At 41.3% G+C, this 22,514-nt stretch overlaps 7 protein-coding genes across 11 annotated transcripts; 3 read left to right on the top strand and 4 right to left on the bottom strand.

Moving 5' to 3' along the window:
* Positions 1 to 9: 9 nt before the first annotated feature.
* LOC106366796 (polyadenylate-binding protein-interacting protein 6-like) lies at positions 10 to 4,966 on the bottom strand. 3 transcript variants are annotated; one of them, XM_013806458.3, is made up of 3 exons: positions 1,337 to 1,583; positions 528 to 895; positions 10 to 443 (listed from the first exon to the last, which is right to left on the bottom strand). In XM_013806458.3, the coding sequence occupies exons 2-3, from the start codon at positions 879 to 881 to the stop codon at positions 270 to 272; spliced, it is 528 nt and encodes a 175-aa protein (XP_013661912.1). In that variant the 5' UTR covers positions 882 to 895; positions 1,337 to 1,583; the 3' UTR covers positions 10 to 269. The 3 variants fall into 3 exon arrangements, 2 of the variants coding, with proteins under 2 accessions (XP_013661912.1, XP_048617903.1); XM_048761946.1 differs by lacking the exon at positions 1,337 to 1,583 and adding an exon at positions 1,004 to 1,306; XR_007325816.1 differs by lacking the exons at positions 10 to 443; positions 528 to 895 and adding an exon at positions 1,004 to 1,193 and having other exon boundaries at positions 1,337 to 4,966.
* Positions 4,967 to 6,433: 1,467 nt separating this feature from the next.
* Positions 6,434 to 7,885, bottom strand: LOC106408831. The gene has a single exon (XM_013849526.2). The coding sequence runs from the start codon at positions 7,883 to 7,885 to the stop codon at positions 6,434 to 6,436; it is 1,452 nt and encodes a 483-aa protein (XP_013704980.2).
* Positions 7,886 to 9,089: 1,204 nt separating this feature from the next.
* On the top strand, positions 9,090 to 11,075 carry LOC111207907 (leucine-rich repeat extensin-like protein 7). Its single transcript, XM_022706472.2, has one exon. The coding sequence runs from the start codon at positions 9,330 to 9,332 to the stop codon at positions 10,584 to 10,586; it is 1,257 nt and encodes a 418-aa protein (XP_022562193.1). The 5' UTR covers positions 9,090 to 9,329; the 3' UTR covers positions 10,587 to 11,075.
* Positions 11,076 to 11,239: 164 nt separating this feature from the next.
* On the top strand, positions 11,240 to 13,669 carry LOC106410915. 3 transcript variants are annotated; one of them, XR_002659647.2, is made up of 6 exons: positions 11,241 to 11,411; positions 11,941 to 11,992; positions 12,079 to 12,238; positions 12,332 to 12,380; positions 13,301 to 13,411; positions 13,588 to 13,669. XR_002659647.2 is itself a non-coding variant. In XM_013851552.3 (4 exons), the coding sequence occupies exons 1-3, from the start codon at positions 11,333 to 11,335 to the stop codon at positions 12,227 to 12,229; spliced, it is 282 nt and encodes a 93-aa protein (XP_013707006.1). In that variant the 5' UTR covers positions 11,241 to 11,332; the 3' UTR covers positions 12,230 to 12,238; positions 12,332 to 12,487. The 3 variants fall into 3 exon arrangements, 1 of the variants encoding a protein (XP_013707006.1); XR_002659648.2 differs by lacking the exons at positions 13,301 to 13,411; positions 13,588 to 13,669 and adding an exon at positions 13,013 to 13,165 and having other exon boundaries at positions 11,240 to 11,411; XM_013851552.3 differs by lacking the exons at positions 13,301 to 13,411; positions 13,588 to 13,669 and having other exon boundaries at positions 12,332 to 12,487.
* Positions 12,980 to 15,732, top strand: LOC106410914 (DDT domain-containing protein DDR4-like). Its single transcript, XM_013851551.3, has 11 exons — positions 12,980 to 13,168; positions 13,301 to 13,411; positions 13,588 to 13,680; positions 13,777 to 13,814; positions 13,914 to 13,995; positions 14,111 to 14,217; positions 14,304 to 14,457; positions 14,591 to 14,683; positions 14,761 to 14,881; positions 14,964 to 15,006; positions 15,233 to 15,732. The coding sequence occupies exons 1-11, from the start codon at positions 12,995 to 12,997 to the stop codon at positions 15,426 to 15,428; spliced, it is 1,212 nt and encodes a 403-aa protein (XP_013707005.3). The 5' UTR covers positions 12,980 to 12,994; the 3' UTR covers positions 15,429 to 15,732.
* Positions 15,733 to 15,831: 99 nt separating this feature from the next.
* LOC106410913 (protein ALTERED PHOSPHATE STARVATION RESPONSE 1) lies at positions 15,832 to 19,194 on the bottom strand. Its single transcript, XM_013851550.3, has 4 exons — positions 17,881 to 19,194; positions 17,135 to 17,310; positions 16,828 to 17,051; positions 15,832 to 16,743 (listed from the first exon to the last, which is right to left on the bottom strand). The coding sequence occupies exons 1-4, from the start codon at positions 18,899 to 18,901 to the stop codon at positions 15,963 to 15,965; spliced, it is 2,202 nt and encodes a 733-aa protein (XP_013707004.1). The 5' UTR covers positions 18,902 to 19,194; the 3' UTR covers positions 15,832 to 15,962.
* A 716-nt stretch (positions 19,195 to 19,910) lies between these two features.
* LOC106410612 (BURP domain protein RD22) lies at positions 19,911 to 22,112 on the bottom strand. The gene is made up of 4 exons (XM_022705499.2): positions 21,851 to 22,112; positions 20,783 to 21,480; positions 19,975 to 20,334; positions 19,911 to 19,943 (listed from the first exon to the last, which is right to left on the bottom strand). Exons 1-3 carry the CDS (start codon positions 21,987 to 21,989, stop codon positions 20,008 to 20,010), a joined length of 1,164 nt encoding a protein of 387 aa, XP_022561220.1. The 5' UTR covers positions 21,990 to 22,112; the 3' UTR covers positions 19,911 to 19,943; positions 19,975 to 20,007.
* Between the last annotated feature and the right edge of the window lie 402 nt (positions 22,113 to 22,514).

Below are 22,514 nucleotides of genomic sequence, written 5' to 3'. Positions count from 1 at the left end.
ACTCATAAATGGGCAAAAGAGCAGAAAGGCTATTATTGATTCATAGCTTTTGTCCACCATAAAAACAATCCCAATTCTCAACACCCAAACTCGTAATATTCCAAAAAAAATAGCTATACATTTTTGTACTCTCTCTCCTCAGGAAACAAAGCAGGGGAGGATGAGGAAAACATACAAAGAGATCTCTCCTAAGATAACCATCAAGCTTCATATGATATCATATCCATTGCAAGAAATTTATAATACTTCACATTTAAGGACTCATCAAATCAGGAGGAAGACACAGGAGCTTTGAGGGTACCCGAGGATGTTGATGATGCACTTGCTTCATTACTCACATTCTTTTGTTCTGGAGCTGAGGAAGTCGAAGGCGCAGTGGTTTCAGGTACATCGCCAATGTCCAGTGTGTCTGGAAGGTATTCTTGCGCTTCAGTACTGTAAATCTGTAGGAATGGAACACCGAAAGGTTAAAACTCGCAAACTTTGCTATTGCAGGGATGATGCAAGGTGAGTAGTGAATGAATTACCTCGAGCTGATTCAGCATTTCGATAGTTGCATCAAGATCACCATTGTTGGCCAAGTAGACATCACTGATAGACTCATATGACAAATCGGAGAACGTGGCCGAAAGGTACTCAATCTCCATGTCCATCTCCAAATCCTCATCCCTCAACTGCTTGTCAGAGGAGTATGTTGTCTTTGGCATGTACATTTGAGAACTTTGGTCTCCATAACCATATGCTACATAGGGTTGGTACTGCACGTGATGTGTGGAAGCAGCAGCAGGCTTTGCAGAAGCAGAAGCAGAAGCACCCTCTCTTTTGGAGAGTGGTACGTAAGCTGCTGCGTGGGGATTCAATGCTGATCCTCCTGGCTTCATCGCTAAGTGTTGTACTGAAACAAAGAAGAGAGCAAACTGATTACTCCAATCATACAGTAAACCAAAAATGATTCCAATCAGAAGAACCAATCCGAATCAGAATGATTTGTTTCGCTCCATACATTGATCCACAAAGAGATAATCGTAACAGATATAAAACGAATCTCTGATAATATGATAAAGCTTCGCTTGTTCTTCGTAACGTCTTAGGTCAAAATCAATCTAAAGGCATCGATACTACACATGGCTTCCCGGAAACGATTCTCGAGTCAAACGCGATGTTTTGCTGTTACATGAACATAGATCGCGAGACTACATACACGGATATTGAAATTTTCTTCAGAAATTATATGATCTAGAGAAACTGATTCACGAATAAAACAGAAGCGAACACGAGCGTCATCGTTGCGATCACGTCAACGGCGAAGCAGAGACGAGAGAGAAAAGGAGCTTACCAGAAGAAGAAAACAATCGAAGGCGTTGAAGAAGATCGAGAGACGATCGAAACTCTCAATAATGGACTTATTATATCGTAAAGAAGAAGCGTTTACTTGAAGGTCCGCATCACGGTAGGGTCTGTTTGGAAACGTAATTATCTTATCCTTGACCCGGTTATTCCTCTAATATTCTTCATCTCTCTGATATTTTCTCCGGTGTGGTGACGTGTCTATTAATAACTGGCTGACTCGTCGTATCTGTGTCTGAATAAAAAGGGAATAATATGGTAAACCATTATATACACTCTCTCGCCGGTTCACTTTAAACCAGTCTCTAATATACCAAGACATCGACGGAGTTGAACCATTTATCGAAATTAAGAAACTAAATTAATAATTAATGAAATGATATTTTATCAGATCATGCTATGATTATCTGTACCAATTTACATTACGACATCACTCGAAATTTAAGCTGTCAAATCAAATGAATTCATATTTTCTTACTTGTTTACGATTTTGCTGTTTTGGAATTTTCTTGAACACTATCCAAAGCACTTGTGTAACCGCTCTTCGTTTTTTCAATTTCATTGACATGTAGGAGTATTAAGTATCAAGGTCATAGATAAGATAACTATGTCAATTCTGATTAATTAATAATTATAACCTAAATTTACGTCAAGTCACAGACACACAACTATGTTAAGCTCAATCATCACATATAAAAATTACAATTTTCTTATTAAAATTAATCAAGTACCCAAGAGTCCTATATGAGTTCAAGTTTTTTTTTTTAACGCTTTGTAATCGATTTATAAAAAGCAGGGCAACAATCTTGAAAGAAACAGAGTATGGTGAAACCAACAGGGCCCCCAACTCCAGAAATTAAAAAACTACTAAAAACCAACATTATCTCCTTTGTTTGCATCCATCACCGTTGAGAGGATAATGAAATGCTTCAAATGAGCCGTAAACAAGACTCAAGATCCTTCTTAGTATCCATTGTCCGCTCGAACAGCATCTGCATGAATCATAGGCAATAACCAAGAAGGTCCATCTTTCCCCACATACGAAGCATACCGCTGATCCCTTGTCACACTACGAGCAATGGCCTCCGCGCATTGGTTTGCTCTGCTGTGTACATAAGCTATAGACCACAGTTGTAACCTAGACAGCTTCTCTCTTATCACGTCAATCAACCCATGAAACATAGGAAAATTATCAGGATTCAAAATGCTTCTCCCGCCAAATATGATGAAGATTCAAACACCACATTCTTATGTCGCAGTGTCGATAGGCTCTCTGCGGCCCACAGAAAACTTAGCAACTCAGCCTCTAGCTGTGATGCCACCATTGAGTATGAGCGACGGCTGTGGATTAGCGAGACACCCAAATGATTCCGTGTCAGCCAAGCGACCCCACAATTTTGGTTTGCATCTGTCCAAGACGAACCAACGTTACATTTTATGAAACTTGGATATGGTTTTCGCCAGCAAGCTAAAGCAGATTCACCCACATTCTCATCAATGTCTTCCTTGTCACCCACGTTAGCTGCATTCCAAGCTTCAAACTCCAACTGACTTTTTCTCCATATCTCTTCTGCCTCTACGTTCACTTGTTGAAAGACAAATTTGTTTCTAGATTTCCATATGTTCCAAAGAATCCATGGAAATACCAAGCGAGTTCTCTCCTCCAACCTACTTCGCTTACATGTCTCCAACAGGTGATGAAAGTTCAGGAAAACCGAGTTTGTAGAGAAGCCAGCTGCTGGCATAGGAAACTCTGATAATCTCCAAACCTCCTTCGCTACCGGACAATGGAAGAGCACATGACAAATAGTCTCAGGCTGTGCATGACATAACTTACATGTCGTTTCCACCGGGATCCCTCGCGATCTCAGTCTTTCAGCTACGGCTAAGGCACCGGCTAATGCTCTCCACAGGAAGTGTCTGATCTTAGGCATCGTCTTCACTTTCCATAAATTAGACCAGAGCCGTTTCTCAATAGGAGGCAAGGAGGGTGCGGCTAGAGGATTTCCAACAATTTGTAGGAGGTGCAGAAGCTTGTATCCGCTTTGAGAATAATACAAACCACTCCTGCTGAAGCCCCAAACCATTGTATCATGACGGTTAAGTTGTGGCCTCATTTCCAGAATCTGATTGGCATCTTCCCCTACAAACAGATGACGTACCCGTTGAACATCCCACGTTCCATGCCTCTCATCAATAAGGTCTGAGACTTTAAGCGTAAGGTCTACTTCATCTGTTCTATATCTAGGAGGTCTAGGTATAGGCATAAGGATCCAGTTATCATACCAAACATGTGTATCCTTACCATTCCCAATTCTTTTAAGCAGCCCTTGTGATAGTAGCTCACGACCATGCATAATGCTTCTCCAAGCATATGATGGTCTATATCCAACAGAACACTCAAGGAAGTTTCCTTGCTTAAAGTATCTGCTTTTCATGACTCTCGCTAGAAGGGATTGCGGGTTAGACCAGATTCTCCATGCCTGCTTGCATAACAAGGCTTGATTAAACCAAGCAATATCCTTAAAACCCATGCCACCGAGTTCCTTAGGTTTGCATAGCTTCTTCCAAGCTACCCATGCAATTTTCTTTTTCTCTGCATCACCTCCCCACCAAAATTCAGTCATAATGCTCGTTAGTTTAGCGCAGAGATCTTTAGGTAACCGGAAACAGCTCATTGCAAAGACTGGCAGAGCCATCCCCACAGATTTTAGAATAATCTCTTTTCCTCCTTGAGATAAAATTTTCGAACCCCCTCCTCTGAGTCTCTTCTGAACTTTATCGTGTATAAAATTTAGAAGCTTACTCTTAGATGCACTGAAACATTCAGGTAGTCCCAGGTAGAAACCCTCACCTCCCTCCGCATCAATACTCAACACCTCTTTCATTTGATTACGGAACATAGCTGGAACTTTGGAGCCAAAGATTATCGAAGACTTGGAGGTGTTTATCACTTGGCCTGACGCATCACCATATAGTTTCAGCCTCCTTACTAACTCTGCTTCTTCCTCCACTGTTGCTTTACATAACAGCAAACTATCATCGGCGAACAGCAGATGGTGCACTGCAGGACCCTCTCTTGATAAACGGATGCCATTCAACTTTCCCAAGGACTCAGCTTGATTCAGAGTACTCACCAAAGCCTCCGCACATAATATGAAGAGAAATGGAGATAGTGGATCTCCTTGACGGAGCCCTCTCTCCGGTTTGATAAACCCATGTTGACTACCATTTAAGAGCACCGAATATGTGACAGAGCTAATACAGGCGCTGATCCATGTTACCCACTTCCTATCAAAGCCCATCCTCTCTAGTAGACACTCCACAAAACACCACTCTACGCGATCATATGCCTTAGACATATCTGTCTTAATGGCCATGACGTTTGAGTCGATGCCATCCTTCGTCCTTAAAGCATGTACCATCTCATGTGCCACCAAGATATTGTCAGTTATAAGGCGACCACTAACGAAAGCACCCTGCGTGTCTGAGACAATCTCTGGTAGAATTCTTTTCAGCCTATTGCAAAGAATTTTTGAGATGATCTTGTAATGTACTGAGCAGAGACTGATAGGCCTCAGCTCTGTCATCCTTGATGGGTTAGTGATTTTAGGCAGAAGGCAGATATGCGTATGATTCCAACCAGCGGGTAAGATCGCCGTCTGAAAGAAACCATGTACCTCACGGATTGTAGTTGCCCCCACCGTAGACCAGAACCGCTTATAAAAAGTGCCCGTTAATCCATCAGCCCCCGGGCACTATCCTCTTTGATAGAAAAGGCCGCATTCTTAACTTCCTCAGAAAGTACTGGAGCCGTCAGCATCGTGTTCATTGCAGGAGACACTCTACTTTGGAACCCTTCAAACAGACTTTCCAAGTCCCAAGGATTTGAACTTGTAAAAATATCACGAAAGCACTCCACTGCAATGTTACCATTCTATCCTTCAGAGAAGTGTTCTCTACCCTGGGAATCCTTAAGCAAAAGGATGTTATCGGTTCTTGCCACCTTTGGCACAGAGGTGGAAGTACTTGTTGTTCCTGTCACCAAGTTTAAGCCATCTCACCCTACTACGTTGCCGCCAAAAGGATTCCTCATCACGGTACGCTTTACACAAATCTCGTCTTAGCATTTTCAACCGCAGCCAGCAAGGTGCTGTCTTTGATATTTCTTTCTCCAGCGCCTCCTTGATTCTTTTAATTCTACTCCTCGCACTTACAGTCGTAACTCTCTTCCATTTGGCGAGCTCTCTCCTACACCTGTTGATTCGCTCCAACAAAGGTGTCTCGTTTTCTGATGCGTCAACCCCCCAACCAAGCTTGACTATCTCCTCCACGCCTTCCTGCTTTGCTAACCTCTTATCAAAAACGAAGCGGCCTCTCCCCATTTCTCTTTCCTCCAATGCAAATTTGATCAAAATGGGTCTATGATCAGAGAATAGCATCTCCAAATACTCCATGTGAGCTCTGGGGAACAGTCGGAACCATTCATCATTCCCAAAACTGCGATCTAAACGGCATTGCACCCAAACATTATCTCTCTTACCAGACCATGATAGACAGTTCCCAGAGCTTTTGATTTCCTTAATCTTGCAGTTGTCCACCAGATTCCGAAAATCCCAGAAAGTTGAGTCATGTCTATCTGGACCACCAACCTTCTCTGCCGCAGTGAGCAATTCATTAAAATCACCCACCAAAACCCACGGCTCATTCCGTACCATCCCAACGGTAGAGAGCCTATCCCAAACAGCCTTCCTACGCGCTCTAACTGGATCACCATATATGCAGGAGAGGAAAAATGCCAAAGAACCCATCCTCACCTTCAAGTCAATAATCCTCTTATCAACCTCTAAAACTTCCACCTCAAAACTACTCTTCCAAAACACTGCCAAGCCACCACTCAGACCCACCGGCTCAACAGTAAGTAACTCATCGTAACCAAATTCTTTCTGTAACCCAACCATGTACTCACGTTTTTGTTTTGTCTCCATCAAAAATAAAAAATCCGTGAAATGATCTCTCCTCATTTCACGGAGACGGTGAACTGTCTCGTCGCTTCCAGCTCCTCGACATTTCCAACTCATGATGCTCATTGGGGGAGCAGCGGCTTCAAATCGGAAGCCACCGTAGGTTGAAGGGGTTTTGGAGATTTTGAAGAATGTTCTCCAACATTCACAGGAGCCTTTCGCTTAGCCTGATTCCCACCAAGAGTCGCAGTAGATTCTTCTCCATCACCCACTGGACTGTCTCTCTTGCCCGTATGGTCTAAGTCCTGAGCCTGACTTGAAGGGCGCTGACTGCATATGCGTTTCCAGCGTTGAGGTCTACGACGACTTTTCTTAACAGCCTCATTAGCCCCGGTAGATAGGTTACCTGTAGAGGTTCCCACTCTAAAGACCGTTGGACCGAGGGAAGAAGAAGACGAAGAAACTTCCAGGTTGTCAGAAGGGAAGCTTGTCCGATCCTTTACAGATTTCAAGTCAGCCTCAGAGAAGGCTGAACGTTCTCTAGTCACTGCAACTCGTTTACCTGGACGATCATGTTCTTGAAAGTTGAAAACATGGCCTTTCCCTTTATTAATGTCATGAGATATGCGCGGTGCACTACCCAGATTGTCTTCAAACCCTAGTTGCAAAGATTGTTGCACTCTAGTGATTCTGGCCTGTCTCTCCGTTGGATCACTATGTGAAATGTACTGCAAGGCCATGTCTCTTTCTTTATGAGGCATCTCAGGGAATAGCGGAGCAAACCCAGGAGGCACTACTGGATGTTCGATCAGAAAAGGCATCTGCTTCGAGCTTCCACCAATAGCATCAGATTTCTCCCTAACACGTGAATCTTTAACAGCGTCTTTATTGGCTGGAAGCGGTCCCCTGTTTTTGAGGAAAGGACAGCTTGGACGTTCATGGGTTAAGCGCTGACAATGAAAGCAACGTTTCCTCAACTTCTCATATTCATATTCGATGATCACTCTTCCCCCCTTTGGTAGATTTAAAGGTTTAATAGCGATTGCTGGGTTGGCTATATCCAGTCGAACTTGGGCCCGAATGTACGCTTCTTTTTGGGACGCTTTAGGGTCATAAGCGATCTCAATCACTCTTCCCACTTTGGATGCTAAGAAGTCCATTGTCTCCAGACGATAGTGATTCACTGGGATTCTACTGATTCGAACCCATACATCCACAGTAGTCAAGAAATTCGCCGGCGGCGACGGGATCCATCGATCAAGCAGCATGGTCCAGTTATTGTAGGTCCAAGGTCGGTCTTTTAACACCGTCAACAAGTCTTCTTCCCTTTCGAAAATAAACTGAAACTTGTCACGTGACAAGGCGATTCCACGGACTCTTTCATACACTCTCCATATCCTAGGCATCTCCTCGATCATCTTGTCCATAGCTTGACATTCAGGGTTCAAGAGTCTTCCCAAAAGACTGGTTGCGTTTTCATCGAACACATGAAATCTAGGACTATCAGGCAGATCCACCGGTTCTTCATCGTGCAACGATAAGGCGTTGATTGCCTTCTGAAGATTTTCCGCCATTCCAGTCAAACAAAAACACAACTCCTTGGCTCTCCGACGGCGATGCAAGTCGAGTTTGGGGAGAAGGTCTACGCAAATCGACCTATAATTGCTATTAAGACTGCAATATTCAGTGATGATTTTGATGGAAATCATTGGAATTGAAATGTAAGGATTAATTAATGGAAACCAAAAAGGAAAGTGATGAGGCGATAAGGAATGTGGACAAAGTAAATTGGGAAAATGGGAGAAATAATGGGGAAGAAAAAGGGAGTTCAGATCTTTTGATTTTTCAATCACCAAAAAAAAAAAAAAAAAAAAAAAAAAAAAACAATCAATTCTCACCCAAAATTTAAAGGCGACCCAAAAAAGGAAACACACCACCACCGTGACAGAAAAGCAAAACCAAATCGGAAAAGAATTCCGGTAGAGAGCTCAAAAAGCCAAAAAAGGATATATATAATATGTTCTGTGGATGATTTTTGACATACTACCAATGAGTTCAAGTTAGCAAAAAGTAAAAGCATCATTAACCCCGGTCAAAAGACCGGGGTTCTTAACTCATGATTTGATATTTTTTGTTTTTTTTTTTTTTACACTTTTGGCTAAAAAACTACTTATATCTCTTATTTAAGAGATAGTTCTTACATTTTTTAAATTAAAATCTAAGAAAAGTTAAGAACCGTCTATTAGATTGGGGTTTTCTTATTTAATTATATCTCTTATTAGAATATTTTATTATATTTTTTAATTATATCTCTTCTTAGAAGCGTCAATTACAACCGCTAAAAATCTAGTTAAGAGATTGAGATTAATGATGGTCTAATATCAAGGTTAACTAGACATTTTTTTAGCAAGAAAAAAGGTTAACTAGACATTTCCACTAATTTTTATACCAAGGATGACAGTAAAAAAAATAAAATAAGCCGTAGCCAGTACCTTAGCAATAAACAAACCCCTGAGTTTAATCCCTAAAAACTAGCATCATCACATACTATATGTGTATTTTTAACTCTGATTCGTTAAACTTGGGTTACTTGGACGCTAAACTAGTGGTATGATTTTCAATTCACATTTGCCAAGTCAATTCCAAATAAAAATGATTAGTCTTATAATCTTTTTATTTAGTTATTCATCATTCCACTAATATCTCTAAAATAATAATGAAAGACAATACAGTTTTTATGTTCTCTTAAAAGAATAAAAAACAATACATCCTTCAGACATCTGGGTCAACGCCAACGATGTAATAGGAAAAAGATTTGACAATCTACTAATGACTAATCAAACATCTAAAAATAGCGATGCATATAATGTTTTACTCAACTCTCACATCTAATAATAAGAACCTGTAGCATTCACTGCTAATCTCTCTCTTTCACAGACTTAAATCAACAACTAAAACAAAACAAAAAAATAACGAAAGAAGAGTGAATTTAACAAAACTAAACACCATTATACTGTGATGAGGATCTATCAACCGACCCTATTATCGTTCGCCGCGACCATCATCTTACTTTACATATCGCGCGTCGCAACCGCTTCTTATAGTGGGTCCCGGCAACTTTACGTCCGAGACGACCCAATAACGATACCTCCATACTTCATCTTCGAAAACGTACGGCTCGAGAGAGCTTACGTGGCGTTACAAGCGTGGAAGCGGACCATGATCTCTGACCCGTGGAACCTAACGTTAAACTGGTTCGGACCCCGTGTGTGTGACTACAACGGAGTAGTATGCTCTGAATCCCTCGACGACCCTTCTATCAACAAAACTGTCTCCGGCGTCGATCTAAACCATGGAGATATCGCCGGTCATCTCCCCGAAGAGCTTGGCCTCCTCACAGACATTGCTCTGTTTCACGTCAACTCGAACCGGTTCTGTGGGACACTCCCACTCGGGTTTTCTCAGCTGAGTCTCTTGTTTGAACTTGATCTCAGCAATAACCGGTTCGCTGGTAAATTCCCGGAATTGGTTATCGGTTTACCGAAGTTAAAATACCTTGATCTCCGGTACAACGAATTCGAAGGGGGATTACCAGAATCTCTATTCGAAAAGGACCTAGACGCTTTGTTTCTGAATAGTAACCGGTTCACTAGTAAAATCCCGGTTAACATGGGGAGTTCCCCGGTATCGGTTCTAGTTTTGGCGTCGAACCGGTTTGACGGATGTATACCGACGAGTTTCAGCAAGATGGGTAAGACTCTGAACGAGATCATCTTGATGGATAACGGTTTACAGTCCTGTCTACCCAATGACATGGGGCTGCTCAAAAACGTCACAGTTTTGGATATTAGTTACAACTCCCTGGTCGGAGAGTTGCCGGAGTCAATGGGCCAGATGGAGAGTCTAGAGGTGTTAAACGTAGAGCGTAACATGTTCTCCGGTGTAATACCGGAGGAGATCTGTTTGCTTAAGAATCTTAGAGAGTTTATATACGGGTCTAACTACTTCACTGGAGAACCACCAACGTGTCGTTATCTAGAGACTTATAATAGCACGATGAACTGTCTCAAGGATGTGAAAGTGCAGAGGTCGACGATGGAGTGTAAGGTGTTTTTGTCGAAGCCCGTGGATTGTGACTCCTACAAGTGTAGTCCTGTCACTTCTTCCTGTGTTTGTCCAGGCCATCTTTCTCCTCCTCCACCTCAGATATCACCGTTTTCTCCACCATCGGCGCCGTCTCTTCCACCAGCGCCGCAGCCGTCTCCGAGTGCTTAACAGGGCGGCTCCTCCTCGCAGCCACCGGTGAACTGATCGATCTATTGTAGAGACTAGAAAAGGGCATGTGTTGAAACGAGATTGTTTAGAGCCAGAGGGAATTTGTTTGAGACAGCAAGCTGCAAATCTATAGGACAAAGTGTAGGACTTGTCTCCTTTAATAGATTTGCATGTGTGTGTTTATTTTTAACTTCACATAATTTTATTATTATATATGATTCTTGTTTGTTAAGCCTTTTTCAGGTTCATTAATAAGAACGAACGGTGGTAACCATTTGACCGCACATATCACACGATCACCTCTTGTCCCCACCAAGCTACTAACCTTATCATTTAAATTACAAAATATAAAAAACCATCTAAAACCACCCAAACTATATAATTCTACTTAATTATTATATAATTAAATATTTATGATTTCTAAAAGTTTTATCATGTTTAGGTGATTTATATGCTTAATAACACAAAATATTCAGAAAATATTTGATACGTGTCTACATCATAGAGATAAGCTTCATGTTTGAGACCCTTTGTTTTTTGTAAATATGTAAACTAATTATAATTACAATCCAAATGTTTAATGATTTTTAATTATTCAAAATTGCAAAGTTGTGGCATAGCTCCGGAGTTTTTAAAATGGGCCAAGCCCAAAACACTCGCACTCGTCTTCAAACAAATCGGCACCCTCACAACAAGTCACAAATACACTCATCACTCGTCTTCGAAATATCTCTCTGACAGCTATAATGGCGGAATCACCGGCGCAGAGTTGTGCGGAGCTGGTTCCTCAGCAAGCTGAATCGGATCTGGCATCTCTCGTATTCGGTTTGTTTCCTCCATTTTCCCGATAATCTTTTCATTCATAAGCAACATTTGGAGACTGCCATAGGAATCAGGAGTTCCGTTTTCATACTCGCTTATCGCAAAAAACTACTACGATTCGTTGTCAAAATTGGCTTAATCGCTTGATCTAAATTCGAATTCGCGTTTCTTCTCGTGCTGAGATGTTTATTAGAAACCGCCATTGTTAGTTGCTTCTCTCGTAGATGAAAATAACTGTAGTGTAGGTGTGATACTATAGCCGTGGTCAATGTTATTTTATTCATGGATTAGATAAGTGCTGGGACTGAGATTACAGGTTAATGTTTTCTCCGGTTCGTTTTTGAACAATGTGTATTAGATTTGATGTGCAACCTTTTACCTGTATCTTTGTGTCCCTTTGGCTTTATACAAATAGCATGAGTAGACCGACGATTACATGTTTTCTCTATATTTCTTTATGAACAATGCGTTTAGATTCTGTTGTTCAACTTTCTAGCAATCACTGGTCCCCTGATGCATTTCAATTTGGCAGAAATGTCGCAGCAAGTTCAGATGGGAATGGAGAATATGCTCAAGTTGGTCAAGTAAGTATATTACCTAACTAGTGGATACTGCTGAGTGCTCTTATTCATTACCTCTTTTTCTCTTGGTTGGAAAAAAAACCATGCAGTGAGATCGATCAAAACTCAGTTGGAATAAAGGAGGAGATTGAGAAATCAAAGGATTATGCAATGGAGAAGAAAAGGGTTCTCGAGGAAGAGAAAGAACAGTTCCAGAAAGCTGCTTACACCATCCTTGACATGTTAAGCAACCGAGGCTAGCTAGATGCGGTACTGATCAGAATTTAAACTCTCCTCTTTATCTTGACATGGAACTGCTAAATTCATTTTTATACCTAAAACGGTTCCTCCTGTCTCATGTAGGAGGGGATCAGGGGAAGCATGCTCTATAGGAAGAAAAAAACTTCATCAGGTAAAGAAATAATATAAAATGTCCAAAAAAGATTCACTGGCTTGGTTTTGTATTTAGATTTGACGTTTGCTATTACCATAAACTTTTAACACGGAGTGGTGAATTCAGAAAATACAAGTGGATGACTCTACAGTCACACACACACACACACACACCTCATGGTTAATTATATTCGCCTATTCGGATTGAAGTGAAAGATATAATAAATAACAATGAATAAATGTCCAAGGGTTTGTTGAACATGTGGTATATATAGTTTAACGAATATACAATGACCAGAGATGTTTGACCATACGGTTGCATGATTCGTATGGAGATACTACTTATATTATAAGGAATCAAACTATCTACGGTTCAAGAAAGAAATTGTACAGCTGTTGAACTACAATCTCGTATTAGCAAAAGTAAAATACTAAAATTTTAAGAATTAAGGAATTAAAGGGAAAAAAATTAACCCTAGGATGGGGGTGGGGCTGAGCGGTAAAATAGTAAATTGTAGAAAGCATCCCTCCAGTGGGCGGGAGAATTCTCCTAAAAAAAATTCTCCATTTATTAATATTCCCACTCCCCACAAAGCCCTTTCATCTTCTCTCTCTCTCTCACCCTCTCTGAATATGGTGACTCTCCGCCAGAGACCAACGGTCGCGACCACAGAACCCGAACCGGTGTTGGAAAACTGCGTCGACGACTTGACGATTCTGTCGGACGACCAGGATTCGCCCTCAGACGCAGCAGTAAAGCACTTGCGTGGAAGCTGGGAACTTGCTTCCGTTCTTAACTTCCTCAATGTATGAACGAACCTCTTTGCGTGTTTAGATTCCAGGGCTTTTGTGAGAGATTTCGCTGCTTGTTGCATAAATTTCAACTGAGAAGTAAACGTTTCTAACATTGGTCATGTGATTTGGATGTTGCTGTGACAGGTCTTTCGACCACTTATCTCGGAAAACTTAAAGGTAACAGCTGAAGAGATTGAGATGGGTATCATCGATTCCGACGCTACAAATGCTCAGCTTCACATTGCACTTCTAAAGGTCTCGACTTTATCTATTATTGAGCTCTTAACATATTTTGCTGTACTGAGAAAAAAAAAACCTATAGCTTAAGTTTAACAAAAAAAATCTCTTTTTGATTATTTGTGAACCATGCACACAAGTTTGTTTATTATTGCCCATAAGAAAAAAAAACACCTGGATCTGATTTTCGACAGGGAATACCACCGGTGAATAATAAATCGCTTGAGGACGGAGGAGATGCATGGATCACTGCGTTGTGTAAGAAACTCGATCCATGGTGGCCATCGGTAAGGCCCATAGTGGAACTTGTTGTATGTTTATATCTGTTTTTGAAACAGGTTATGGTTTTTCCTTATTTGACTCATGTGATACCATTATTGCAGATTGCCAATGGTGAAATTCCTGTAACCGCTAACAAAGGGTATTGGTTAAATGATGTTAAATCTTGCGCATTATTTATTGCTTCAGGTTGTAATGCTTATGGTGTTGGTAACAACTTTCTTCTCTTCTTTATGGTTAGGGAGGAAATATCTGGATACAAAGGACTTGACCCTACTGATCGCCTGCAGTTTCTGAAAGCACTTTGTGAGCTTCGAGCCCAAGTAATATCTTCTTTTAATTTAGTATTTGAACTATATATTATGGTTACATTTCATTTGCTACTTTTTCTTACAAGTTTTTTGTTTGTTTGTTTGTTTCCATTGGTTGATGATATAGCAAGATGATGCTCGCAAGTATATTCAAGATAATGCCAATGAAGGAGCTCTGAATCCATGTTTCGGCAAAAGGAAGTTGGGAGGAGATGGAAAGAAGACTTCTTACTGGTAGTTACATTACATGTCCTATTTACGTCTTTCGATATTTTTACATTTGGGTTTGACTAACTTTAATTGTTTTTTTTCTGTTCTAGGTTTGATGGTAATGACATCCTGGGGTACAGATTATATAAGGAAGTCAATGAAATCTCAAAAAGCGCCAAAGCGAGGAAGAATGTGTTCTCACATGCATCCTGTTTCTGCTGGGAAACTGAAGCAACCAATCTAGATGAATTTCAAAGAGTTGCTGTAAGCTTTTCGATTTTTTGTTTCTGCTTCTAGTCTTTAAGATTTATTAAATGGTTTCATTTCCTTTTTTTAATGATACTGATATGCTTTTTTTTTTTTTGAAAAAAATGATACTGATATGCTGTAATGGCAGAGAGAGTTATCATCAAGCAAATCATCTTCTTTGGCTGCTGTCGGCAAGACGATTGAGACAGATGCCATACCCGTTGTTGAGAAATTTCATAAAGTACGTTTTCCACTGTTAGCTACATCCCTCAACTTTGTTCTTTACGCTTATGCACATCTGCTATATCATGTTAACAGAAAAAAGAAAGAGCCATCAAAAAGAAGATGAGGCAAGAGATGTTCGTTAGTGCCAACATATCCCGTCCTATCCGCTTTACCCGTTCTTGTCGTAACCGCAAGCCTGTTACTTACACCTTTGGTAAAGTCATTTTACTTGTGTTGCTTCCTCTTATTTGATCCCGTTACTCGTGGCTTATGAGTTTGCATATCTTATTACGCAGACGAGTATGACAAAATGATCACAGATGCTGTTGAGGATACAGAGTAAGAGCTTGACTGCTTTGTTAAGGGAGCTTATCTAGTTTTAGTTAGTATTTTCAATTGGCTAAATCAATTCTCAGATAATCTGATGAACTAGAATGTGAAAACTGTTGATCCCTCTCACCTGTTGTTGTAGAACTTGGAAAAATCAAAAATATTTTGAGTGGGTCTGAGTGAAGATCTTTAGCATGAGGGAGGGAACTCATCATTCACTTCTTTTCTTGATCAGTGAAACGGATAGAGATGACGAGGAAGGAATAGAGCAACAAAGTGATATTTCTAAAACAGAGGAAGGAGCACCTGAAAGCGACAATGGTGATGTGAAGGAGATCGAGAAAAGCAAGGAAGACTCGGAGGAAAAGATCCAGTTTGGTGCCAAAAACAGGATGAGGCAAAGACTAACTAGGAACTCAGCTCTCTGCTAGTTTGTAAACAAACGTCTATGTTGTTGAAGAAATGGTAAAAGGACCAGTTATCGTTTTGTCTCTTTTTGGATGCTGGTGGAGGGAGAGACCGCAGAGGGTTTAGGACTTGGGAGCCGGGATAGTTTTTCTTATGTTCTATGAGGATGTACTACATTCCCAACAATGTAGATCTTACTTGCTCACTATCGCCTATATAGGATGCTCAGTATTTTAAAGTTTCCTTGTGTATTTGTTTCTTGAATTGTGTTCTCTGGAGATGTTTTAGACTAGTCCATATTATTGTATTGATGTTTCATTATCTGTATTTCACTGTCCAAAAATGTTGGTAACAGTCAAGGTGGACGAGTGGTCTAAGGCGCCAGGCTCAAGTTCTGGTCCTTGTGAGAGGGCGTGGGTTCAAATATTACTTCCTCAAACCAGTTGTACTATTTTTACCAACGTTTCTGCAAGACAGCACTAATAAGTTACAACTACTACAAAACTATTCAAACATGTTTTCATCTTTTCTTGGGTCTAAAAAGAACTAAAACTGGTTCAGGAAGATGAAGTGGCTTTCTGAGCCTGAGATATGATTCTGAGCTTCTCGTAAGAGTCAGCACAAGCGTGAGCATAATCAGACAATGCCCTGAAGATCTCAGGCAATCTGATCTTCAAACTATGCAGAGATTTCTCCCTCACCTGAACACAATGCCTCTGGTGAGCTTCTTCTTCATCTTCAAGCCTTTTCTTCAAACTCTCCACAACAATTCTCCTCTCAGTCACATGATCATCTTCCCCACCTTCCTCCTCCACTGGTCCTCTCTTCTCCAAATGTTTCTGATACCATTCCTCAAACCCTTGCTTCTTCCTAATAAACTCCCTCCTCGTCTCTTCGCATCTCTCCTTCAGCTTCATCTCCTCCTCCTGATGAAGCAGGATCGTTCTGATAACCGCTGCGAACGACGAGATGGCCGATTTGGCCACCTCGTCGGGTAGTTTCTCGAGACGGTCGTGCCACGAGTGGAGAAGGGCTTGGATTGGCGGATGCTGAGGCCTTGGGGGAGAGGAAACTCTCTCTTTGAGACTGCTCTCTATGGAGATAAGGTTTAGCTTCAGCCAGGTGTTTAGAGAGTTAATGTACTGCTTCTGATGCGTCACGAGCCTTTCGAACTGAACGTGCCATTCTTCCAAGACGGCGCAGAACTGCCGTGTCTGCTGGTGATGCTGCTTTGTTGTTTCTTTCTGACAAGTCGAGATCTCGAGAGATTTTAGCTCTCCGACAATGATTAGTTGTGTGTCGTGTTGTATGCACATGTTTGACCACATCTTCGCCATCCTAGAAGGGATGTGTCACACGTTCAGAAAAATTAGTTGGCTAATTTGAAGGAGAGAGAGAGAGAGAGAGAGAGAGAGAAGTTACCCTTCGACTAAGGAGACAAGCCTTGGATACAACTGTTCATCTCTTAAACGGTTTACTTCAGAGACAGTTGAATCCATGGATTGCATGTCAACGATGTATCTAGTGTGGAGATGGCTCACGGCAGCCTTTGTTTTCTCCACGGTTTCTGCACTCGCACCTCTTTTTTTATACCTGTTGAGTAATGCTACCTTCTTCTGATACTCTATCTTCATAAGCTCACCTTGCTTTAGAAAGAAAAAAGAATGTATTCAACTAGACATATCCTTCACACACGTAAGGTACTAGAGACAAATGATCAGCTAGCTACCTTGACTTCATCATAGAGTTTCTTCTCCCATGCTAACAATTTGTCCAACACTGTGGCGTGAGTCTCATGCTCATCTGATTCTTGATCTTCTTTCCCACCTTCGCTGTTTGAAATGCCCCTTAGTGATTTGTTCCAAGTTATAACCCGCATCACCCTAGCGGAATGATCAACATATCCTGCAGGTAACATAATTAAAAAGTTCATCAGATTTTGGCCCTAGACGAAACAACACTCTCTGGTAAGGTAAGCAAGAAAAGGGGTGGTTTATTAAAGGTGCTGATTAGTCAAATCGCGAATAAACAATTAAGAAAACCACCAGATCTATTAATTTAAGGTTCATTATTGGATTCTCACAAAAGCTAGAAACAAATGTCAAAGTAGAGAGGCCAAAAAAGTGCAACAAGGAATATTGCAGACACTAAACCATGATCGGATCTACAAAAGAAAACTCTTTTTTTTTTTTTCTCAGACTTTTGGTTATTTTTTTTTTTCCTAGTTTCAATTAGAGAAACAAAGAAGCAAGCTTTCTAAACCACGGATACATTATGAATCACCTAAAAAATGTAACCAAAGTTTTGTCTTAGAATGCCTTGTAATAAAGGCGTAACCAGAGAGAACATTCCAAAATCGTGTCTTGGGGAAAGTGTGAGTATTTTGGGTTTAGGAAAACACAATAATAAAATGGATGATTCGATAAAAAAAAAAAAAAGGATAAGAGAGAGAAAGAAGAGGAGTTGAATTACAACCTCTGTTATCAGCAAAATTGGAGTGATAATGTAACCTTGTTGCTTCCAGCATCTTGGAAACCTCCTGGGCGCACTCTGACGCTTTCAAGAACCGATCATCAATCTCGTCCAGAATCTTCATCAGATTCACGTTTGACGCGGTGGTCGCACGCCGGAACTCCGGTGGAGCAGTGTTGGCATGCTCAATCTTATTCTTACCTCTACCTTTCTCCTCCTCCTCTTCTTCTTCAACTTTCTCCGGTGTCTTTGGCTCCATTTCCTCAACACCAATGTGACCTGAGTTCTTACGGAACATGCCAGCTTTTTCCTCTTCCTCCTCCTCTTCTTCTATCTCTTCATTGAACCGAAAGTTATGATTCTTCTGAGACTCAAACCCGTTTCCCACCACTTCCCTATCTTCTAAGTCAGGCCCAGGCACATTCTCCTCCATGAAAAAGTAGTCCCAAGCCAAGCTACTCGCCGGCGACGCACTCACAATCTCCGGCGTCTCTTGTCTCTTTCTACCCTTCCCAACATTCTCCGGCGTTCTCGGCGAAGACTCTTCCTCCCCCTCCACCTTACCAACACCCTCCTCCTCCTCCTCCTCATCTTCTTCTTCTTCATCTTCCTCCTCAATCGCCATATCATCAACACCACCCTTAACCTTCCTTCCTCTACCCGCCATACCCGCCGGCAAACTCACGGCCCGTTTGATCGGAGAAGGAGAGAACTTCGGGAGAGGCGGAGGCGGAGGAGGGAGACTCTCTATAGGCGGAGGCGGAGGAGGAGCGGGATCCACCACCGCGGCGCGTTCACTCTGTTTCTCGAGACGGCTCTGTTCCAAGAGATCCAAGGTTTGGTCGGATTCGCCGTGGCCGTAGTCGCTGAGAGCGGCTCCAGTGTTCTTTAGCGCAATGGCGTATGCGAAATGGCCGGCGGCGAAAGCCTTGCTCGCCGTGACCGCTTCCTTGATTACGTTTCGCCGCTCTTTGCATCTGGCCACCGCTTCTTCGTTATCGACCTTAGATTGCGCACACCCCATTGTATCTCCACTGAAGAGAGGTTTTTTTTTAAGAGAGAGAGTACTGACACAGTGAGGGAGGGACAAAGATGCGCACAGAGAGAGAGAGAGAGATGTTGTGATAATTACCACGCGCCACCGCGAGTGGAGTTATCTTTATGTCCTTGTGGTCTGAATATCCATATATATTTTTAAAAAATAGGCTGTCCTAACGGTCGGTCACATATCTCAACGCACTACGGCGTCGTTTTCTGCATAATCTTTTATAACACCGTAACGCTTTGTATTCCATTCAATCAACACACCAATGAAAATGCTTTCTTTTGGTTTCCTTCTCTACCTTTTTTTTTTTTTTAAGAATTTTAAATTTTATTCCCTTCAAAAAACCTTTGTACAACCTAATGCTATTTTTTATATACCAAAACCTATAGGCTTTTATAGTACCTTATAAAGGAACAATGAAAAAATCATCTACTCCCAAACCATACTTCCATGGCCTTTTCATATCTACCTCCCGCTTGCTGTCGTAAGGAGGAGATTCTGTTCCTAACCAACTTATCCAATTGCTTAATAAGGCAAGCAGGAGGTTGATGGCTTTCTCCCACCCTGCGTTTATTCCTTCTCTACTTTGCTCTTCTTTTCTTTTCTTTTCTTTTGATCAAATCTTTTTGTTTCCTTCTTAACGGTTTGAGCTGCACGAGTTTGGTTCGTATATGTGCCTAAACAGCTGTGAGTTGATCTCCTGCGGATTTTGATCGCATGCAAATTGTATTTGGAGAAATTGAGTCTACTGTTTAAAATTGGTCGGGGTTGGATGGACATGTTCTTTGTATGGCACTGTATTATAGAAACTATCAAAACCTCGTGACTCTTTTCTATGTGTTCTCCTTCTCATGTACAATTCGTTCTTTCTTTTTTTTCCCATGTACAATTCTTGATGATTAAACACAGGAGATAAAACTCTTCACACTTGCTTTGTTAGACCGTAGACATAGCTTCCGAACCTTGTGTCGCTACACAGAGGTAAAAAGATTCAAAACCACACATTACTATATATATGTATACATACAAAACATCCCAGAATATATATCTTCGTATACATTATTACATAATATAGAAAAGCATATCTAGTAGCTGAACCAAACAACATGGGTTTCAGGGAGGAAGTGGCAGACTGGAACAGTCCCAGGCTTCACCTTAAGGACTTTAAAGGCCAAGTGGTTTGGGTTCCACGCCGAGGTGTTCTTGTGGCATACCGCAACCGCTTTGGCCCGCAACCCATTCTCTCCTTCGAGGGGAACCGCGTAAACGCTCGTCATCATCGCCTTGTGGCAGTAGAACACCGCGAATGGGTACTTCTGTTTGTGACACACCACTGACTTGTCGTCTGACAACTTCTTTACCCCGGCCGCTGCGATTCTGTACTTTTGCATCGGTGCATTCTTCTCAGCCACCTGTGGAAACCAAGGTCACATCGATCAACCAGAATATTATAGACATAAAACAATATAGGCGTTTATATCAAAACGAAACTAGACCGAACCAAACTTAAATGTCTTTTTAGCTGAAATAGAACGGAATCCAAATATAAGCGAAAACCTAAAAAACCGAGCATAACCAAATCTGGTTGCAAATATTTTATTTAGTTTCTTGTTTTTTTGTCAAAATTTAAGTCTAATCAGACATAGTCGACTCAAAGATTTTGGGACGCTTAAACAATTGAGTAAGGGTTTAGCAAAAGAACATTAACAATTTAAAGGCTTATCTTCATATATATACATATTAACTCAAAAAAAAATTAGAAACTTAAAACTACTTCATTTGGCTATGCTCAAGTCCGGTTCATCTAATCCTATACCGAAAAATAGATTTGATTAGTTTATGGTTTCTTTTTTTTTGTACCTCAGTGGAGACAGCACGGACGTGATCTTTGCCAAGTTTAGAAACGCTAAAGTCCACCATCGACTCCAAAGACGTAGCACAATACTTCTCCTCTCCACCGACTCTTTTCGCTTCACACTCCTCAATCGTTTTCTTCATCATCTCAGCTTCTCCCGAGCCAGGTTTCACCGAGAACGTGTTCAAGATCTCCGAGAACTTCTCAGACCCGAACGGCACCGTTTCCGCCTCTCCGCGCGGCAAGAACGCAGTTTTGCCGTCGTAGCCGTCCTCCGCATTAAACCTGAGGTTCATAGCTTTTCCGGGAACCATGTCTTTCTCCAAGAAGAAGAGAGCCGCTTTGGGATCGTCGTGGAGCTGAGTCTCGCTCGCTGCATAGTTATACACAAAAGGGTTATGTCCTGGTTTCACGCCGACGTAGACCGGCTTTCCCTTGTGGCGCGTGTGCACTATAACGCCACCTTTGCCAACTCCTACGTCGGTTCTCTTTCCTGGCTTCCCGGTGTGGACGCCGACGCCTCCGCCGTGACCTTTTCCACCGCTAACGCTCACGTGTGTTCCCTTACCCTTGCCGGTGTCCACATGTACACCTCCCTTTCCAACGTTCACGGCGGTTCCTCCGCCATGCTTACCTTTTCCGGTGTAAACGTTCACGCCTCCTTTCCCTACTTGGACGTTGGTGCTTTTCTCGTCGCTAAAATCTTCAACAATGAAATAATTTGGTAAGGAGACATCAATTGGCTATTAACGTACACTTCCAAAAATTACTAGCGATTGTGTAACCAATCAGCTTGTGACACAACTTCAAATACATGTTATATAATATATATAAATAGTAGTATAATATATAGGAATTGTAATAAGGACTCAACCATATTTTTCTTTGCATTTAGGTCTATCATTTTCCTTTTCTTATATCTCCGTAAATATAAAACTTGGAAAAACATTTTAAACTATAGAAAATCATAATATATATACATAAGCAGATCGTAGAGAAATTAGAAATAAACAGTGTTTCACAAAACTAGAAGGAAACAAATATGGCATGTTAAAGTGAAAAAGAATTTCAACCTGACGTAAAAAGATGGCGAAGAGAGTTTGGTATGGGAGTGTTTGGTAAGGCAGAGATCCAATAACGCTCCGGTGTTAAATCAGCCGCAATGGCCGTGACTGAAACAAGAAGACATATCAACGAAAGACGAATCGCCATTTCTGTGGGAGTTAGAATAGAAATGTATTTTTGATGAATTTGAGGAGAAGAAGTTGGAGTGTACGTAGAATTTATAATGCAAGGGTTTTAGTAGAAGATCTGAGGTTGAAGTATATTAAAGTATGGATATAGACGGCTAACACTTACCAATCTATTTAAGCCGGTTAAATTAAGTCGCATACTAGCTCCCTAACCACCAGTTGCCTTCAACTCCTTAACTGTTCTTGTTCCCATGTGTGGACAAGTGTTTTTAATTAACTTCACCTGTATTTTTTTTGCTGTGTGTTATGTTACATACGACGTCGTCTTCTATCACGTAGGTCCTTAATTTGGGCTGTCAAGGTATTATTGTGCGACCATGTCAACCTACTCGCTGGGGATATTCTGATAGTGTCTTGAAGGAAGTCTAACTAGCCGAACCTATTTAGTGTGGTTCACGCGAAACGCCCACATGTGGATTATCCAAACACCACATCATTCAAATATTTGGTATCTGAATGGATACTCTCTTATAAAATATGAATC

This window comes from Brassica napus, chromosome C7, assembly GCF_020379485.1.
Source record: "Brassica napus cultivar Da-Ae chromosome C7, Da-Ae, whole genome shotgun sequence".
Taxonomy (NCBI): Eukaryota; Viridiplantae; Streptophyta; class Magnoliopsida; order Brassicales; family Brassicaceae; genus Brassica; species Brassica napus.
Note: the sequence above shows the minus strand (reverse complement) of the source record. Positions and strands in the feature narration are given on the sequence as shown.

Coding starts and splice junctions, on each gene's coding strand:
- LOC111207907 (XM_022706472.2), top strand. CDS start 9,330: ATGAGGATCTATCAACCGACCCTATTATCGTTCGCCGCGACCATCATC.
- LOC106410915 (XM_013851552.3), top strand. CDS start 11,333: ATGGCGGAATCACCGGCGCAGAGTTGTGCGGAGCTGGTTCCTCAGCAA. Junction 11,412..11,940: donor TCTGGCATCTCTCGTATTCG/GTTTGTTTCCTC, acceptor TCAATTTGGCAG/AAATGTCGCAGCAAGTTCAG. Junction 11,993..12,078: donor AATATGCTCAAGTTGGTCAA/GTAAGTATATTA, acceptor AAAACCATGCAG/TGAGATCGATCAAAACTCAG.
- LOC106410612 (XM_022705499.2), bottom strand. CDS start 21,989: ATGGCGATTCGTCTTTCGTTGATATGTCTTCTTGTTTCAGTCACGGCC. Junction 21,481..21,850: donor TCGCCATCTTTTTACGTCAG/GTTGAAATTCTT, acceptor TCATTGTTGAAG/ATTTTAGCGACGAGAAAAGC. Junction 20,335..20,782: donor TCCGTGCTGTCTCCACTGAG/GTACAAAAAAAA, acceptor TGGTTTCCACAG/GTGGCTGAGAAGAATGCACC.
- LOC106366796 (XM_013806458.3), bottom strand. CDS start 881: ATGAAGCCAGGAGGATCAGCATTGAATCCCCACGCAGCAGCTTACGTA. Junction 444..527: donor AAATGCTGAATCAGCTCGAG/GTAATTCATTCA, acceptor CCATTCCTACAG/ATTTACAGTACTGAAGCGCA.
- LOC106410914 (XM_013851551.3), top strand. CDS start 12,995: ATGGTGACTCTCCGCCAGAGACCAACGGTCGCGACCACAGAACCCGAA. Junction 13,412..13,587: donor TTCACATTGCACTTCTAAAG/GTCTCGACTTTA, acceptor GATTTTCGACAG/GGAATACCACCGGTGAATAA. Junction 14,458..14,590: donor ATGAATTTCAAAGAGTTGCT/GTAAGCTTTTCG, acceptor CTGTAATGGCAG/AGAGAGTTATCATCAAGCAA.
- LOC106408831 (XM_013849526.2), bottom strand. CDS start 7,885: ATGGCGGAAAATCTTCAGAAGGCAATCAACGCCTTATCGTTGCACGAT.
- LOC106410913 (XM_013851550.3), bottom strand. CDS start 18,901: ATGGGGTGTGCGCAATCTAAGGTCGATAACGAAGAAGCGGTGGCCAGA. Junction 17,052..17,134: donor AACTCTATGATGAAGTCAAG/GTAGCTAGCTGA, acceptor TTCTTTCTAAAG/CAAGGTGAGCTTATGAAGAT. Junction 16,744..16,827: donor CTTGTCTCCTTAGTCGAAGG/GTAACTTCTCTC, acceptor CATCCCTTCTAG/GATGGCGAAGATGTGGTCAA.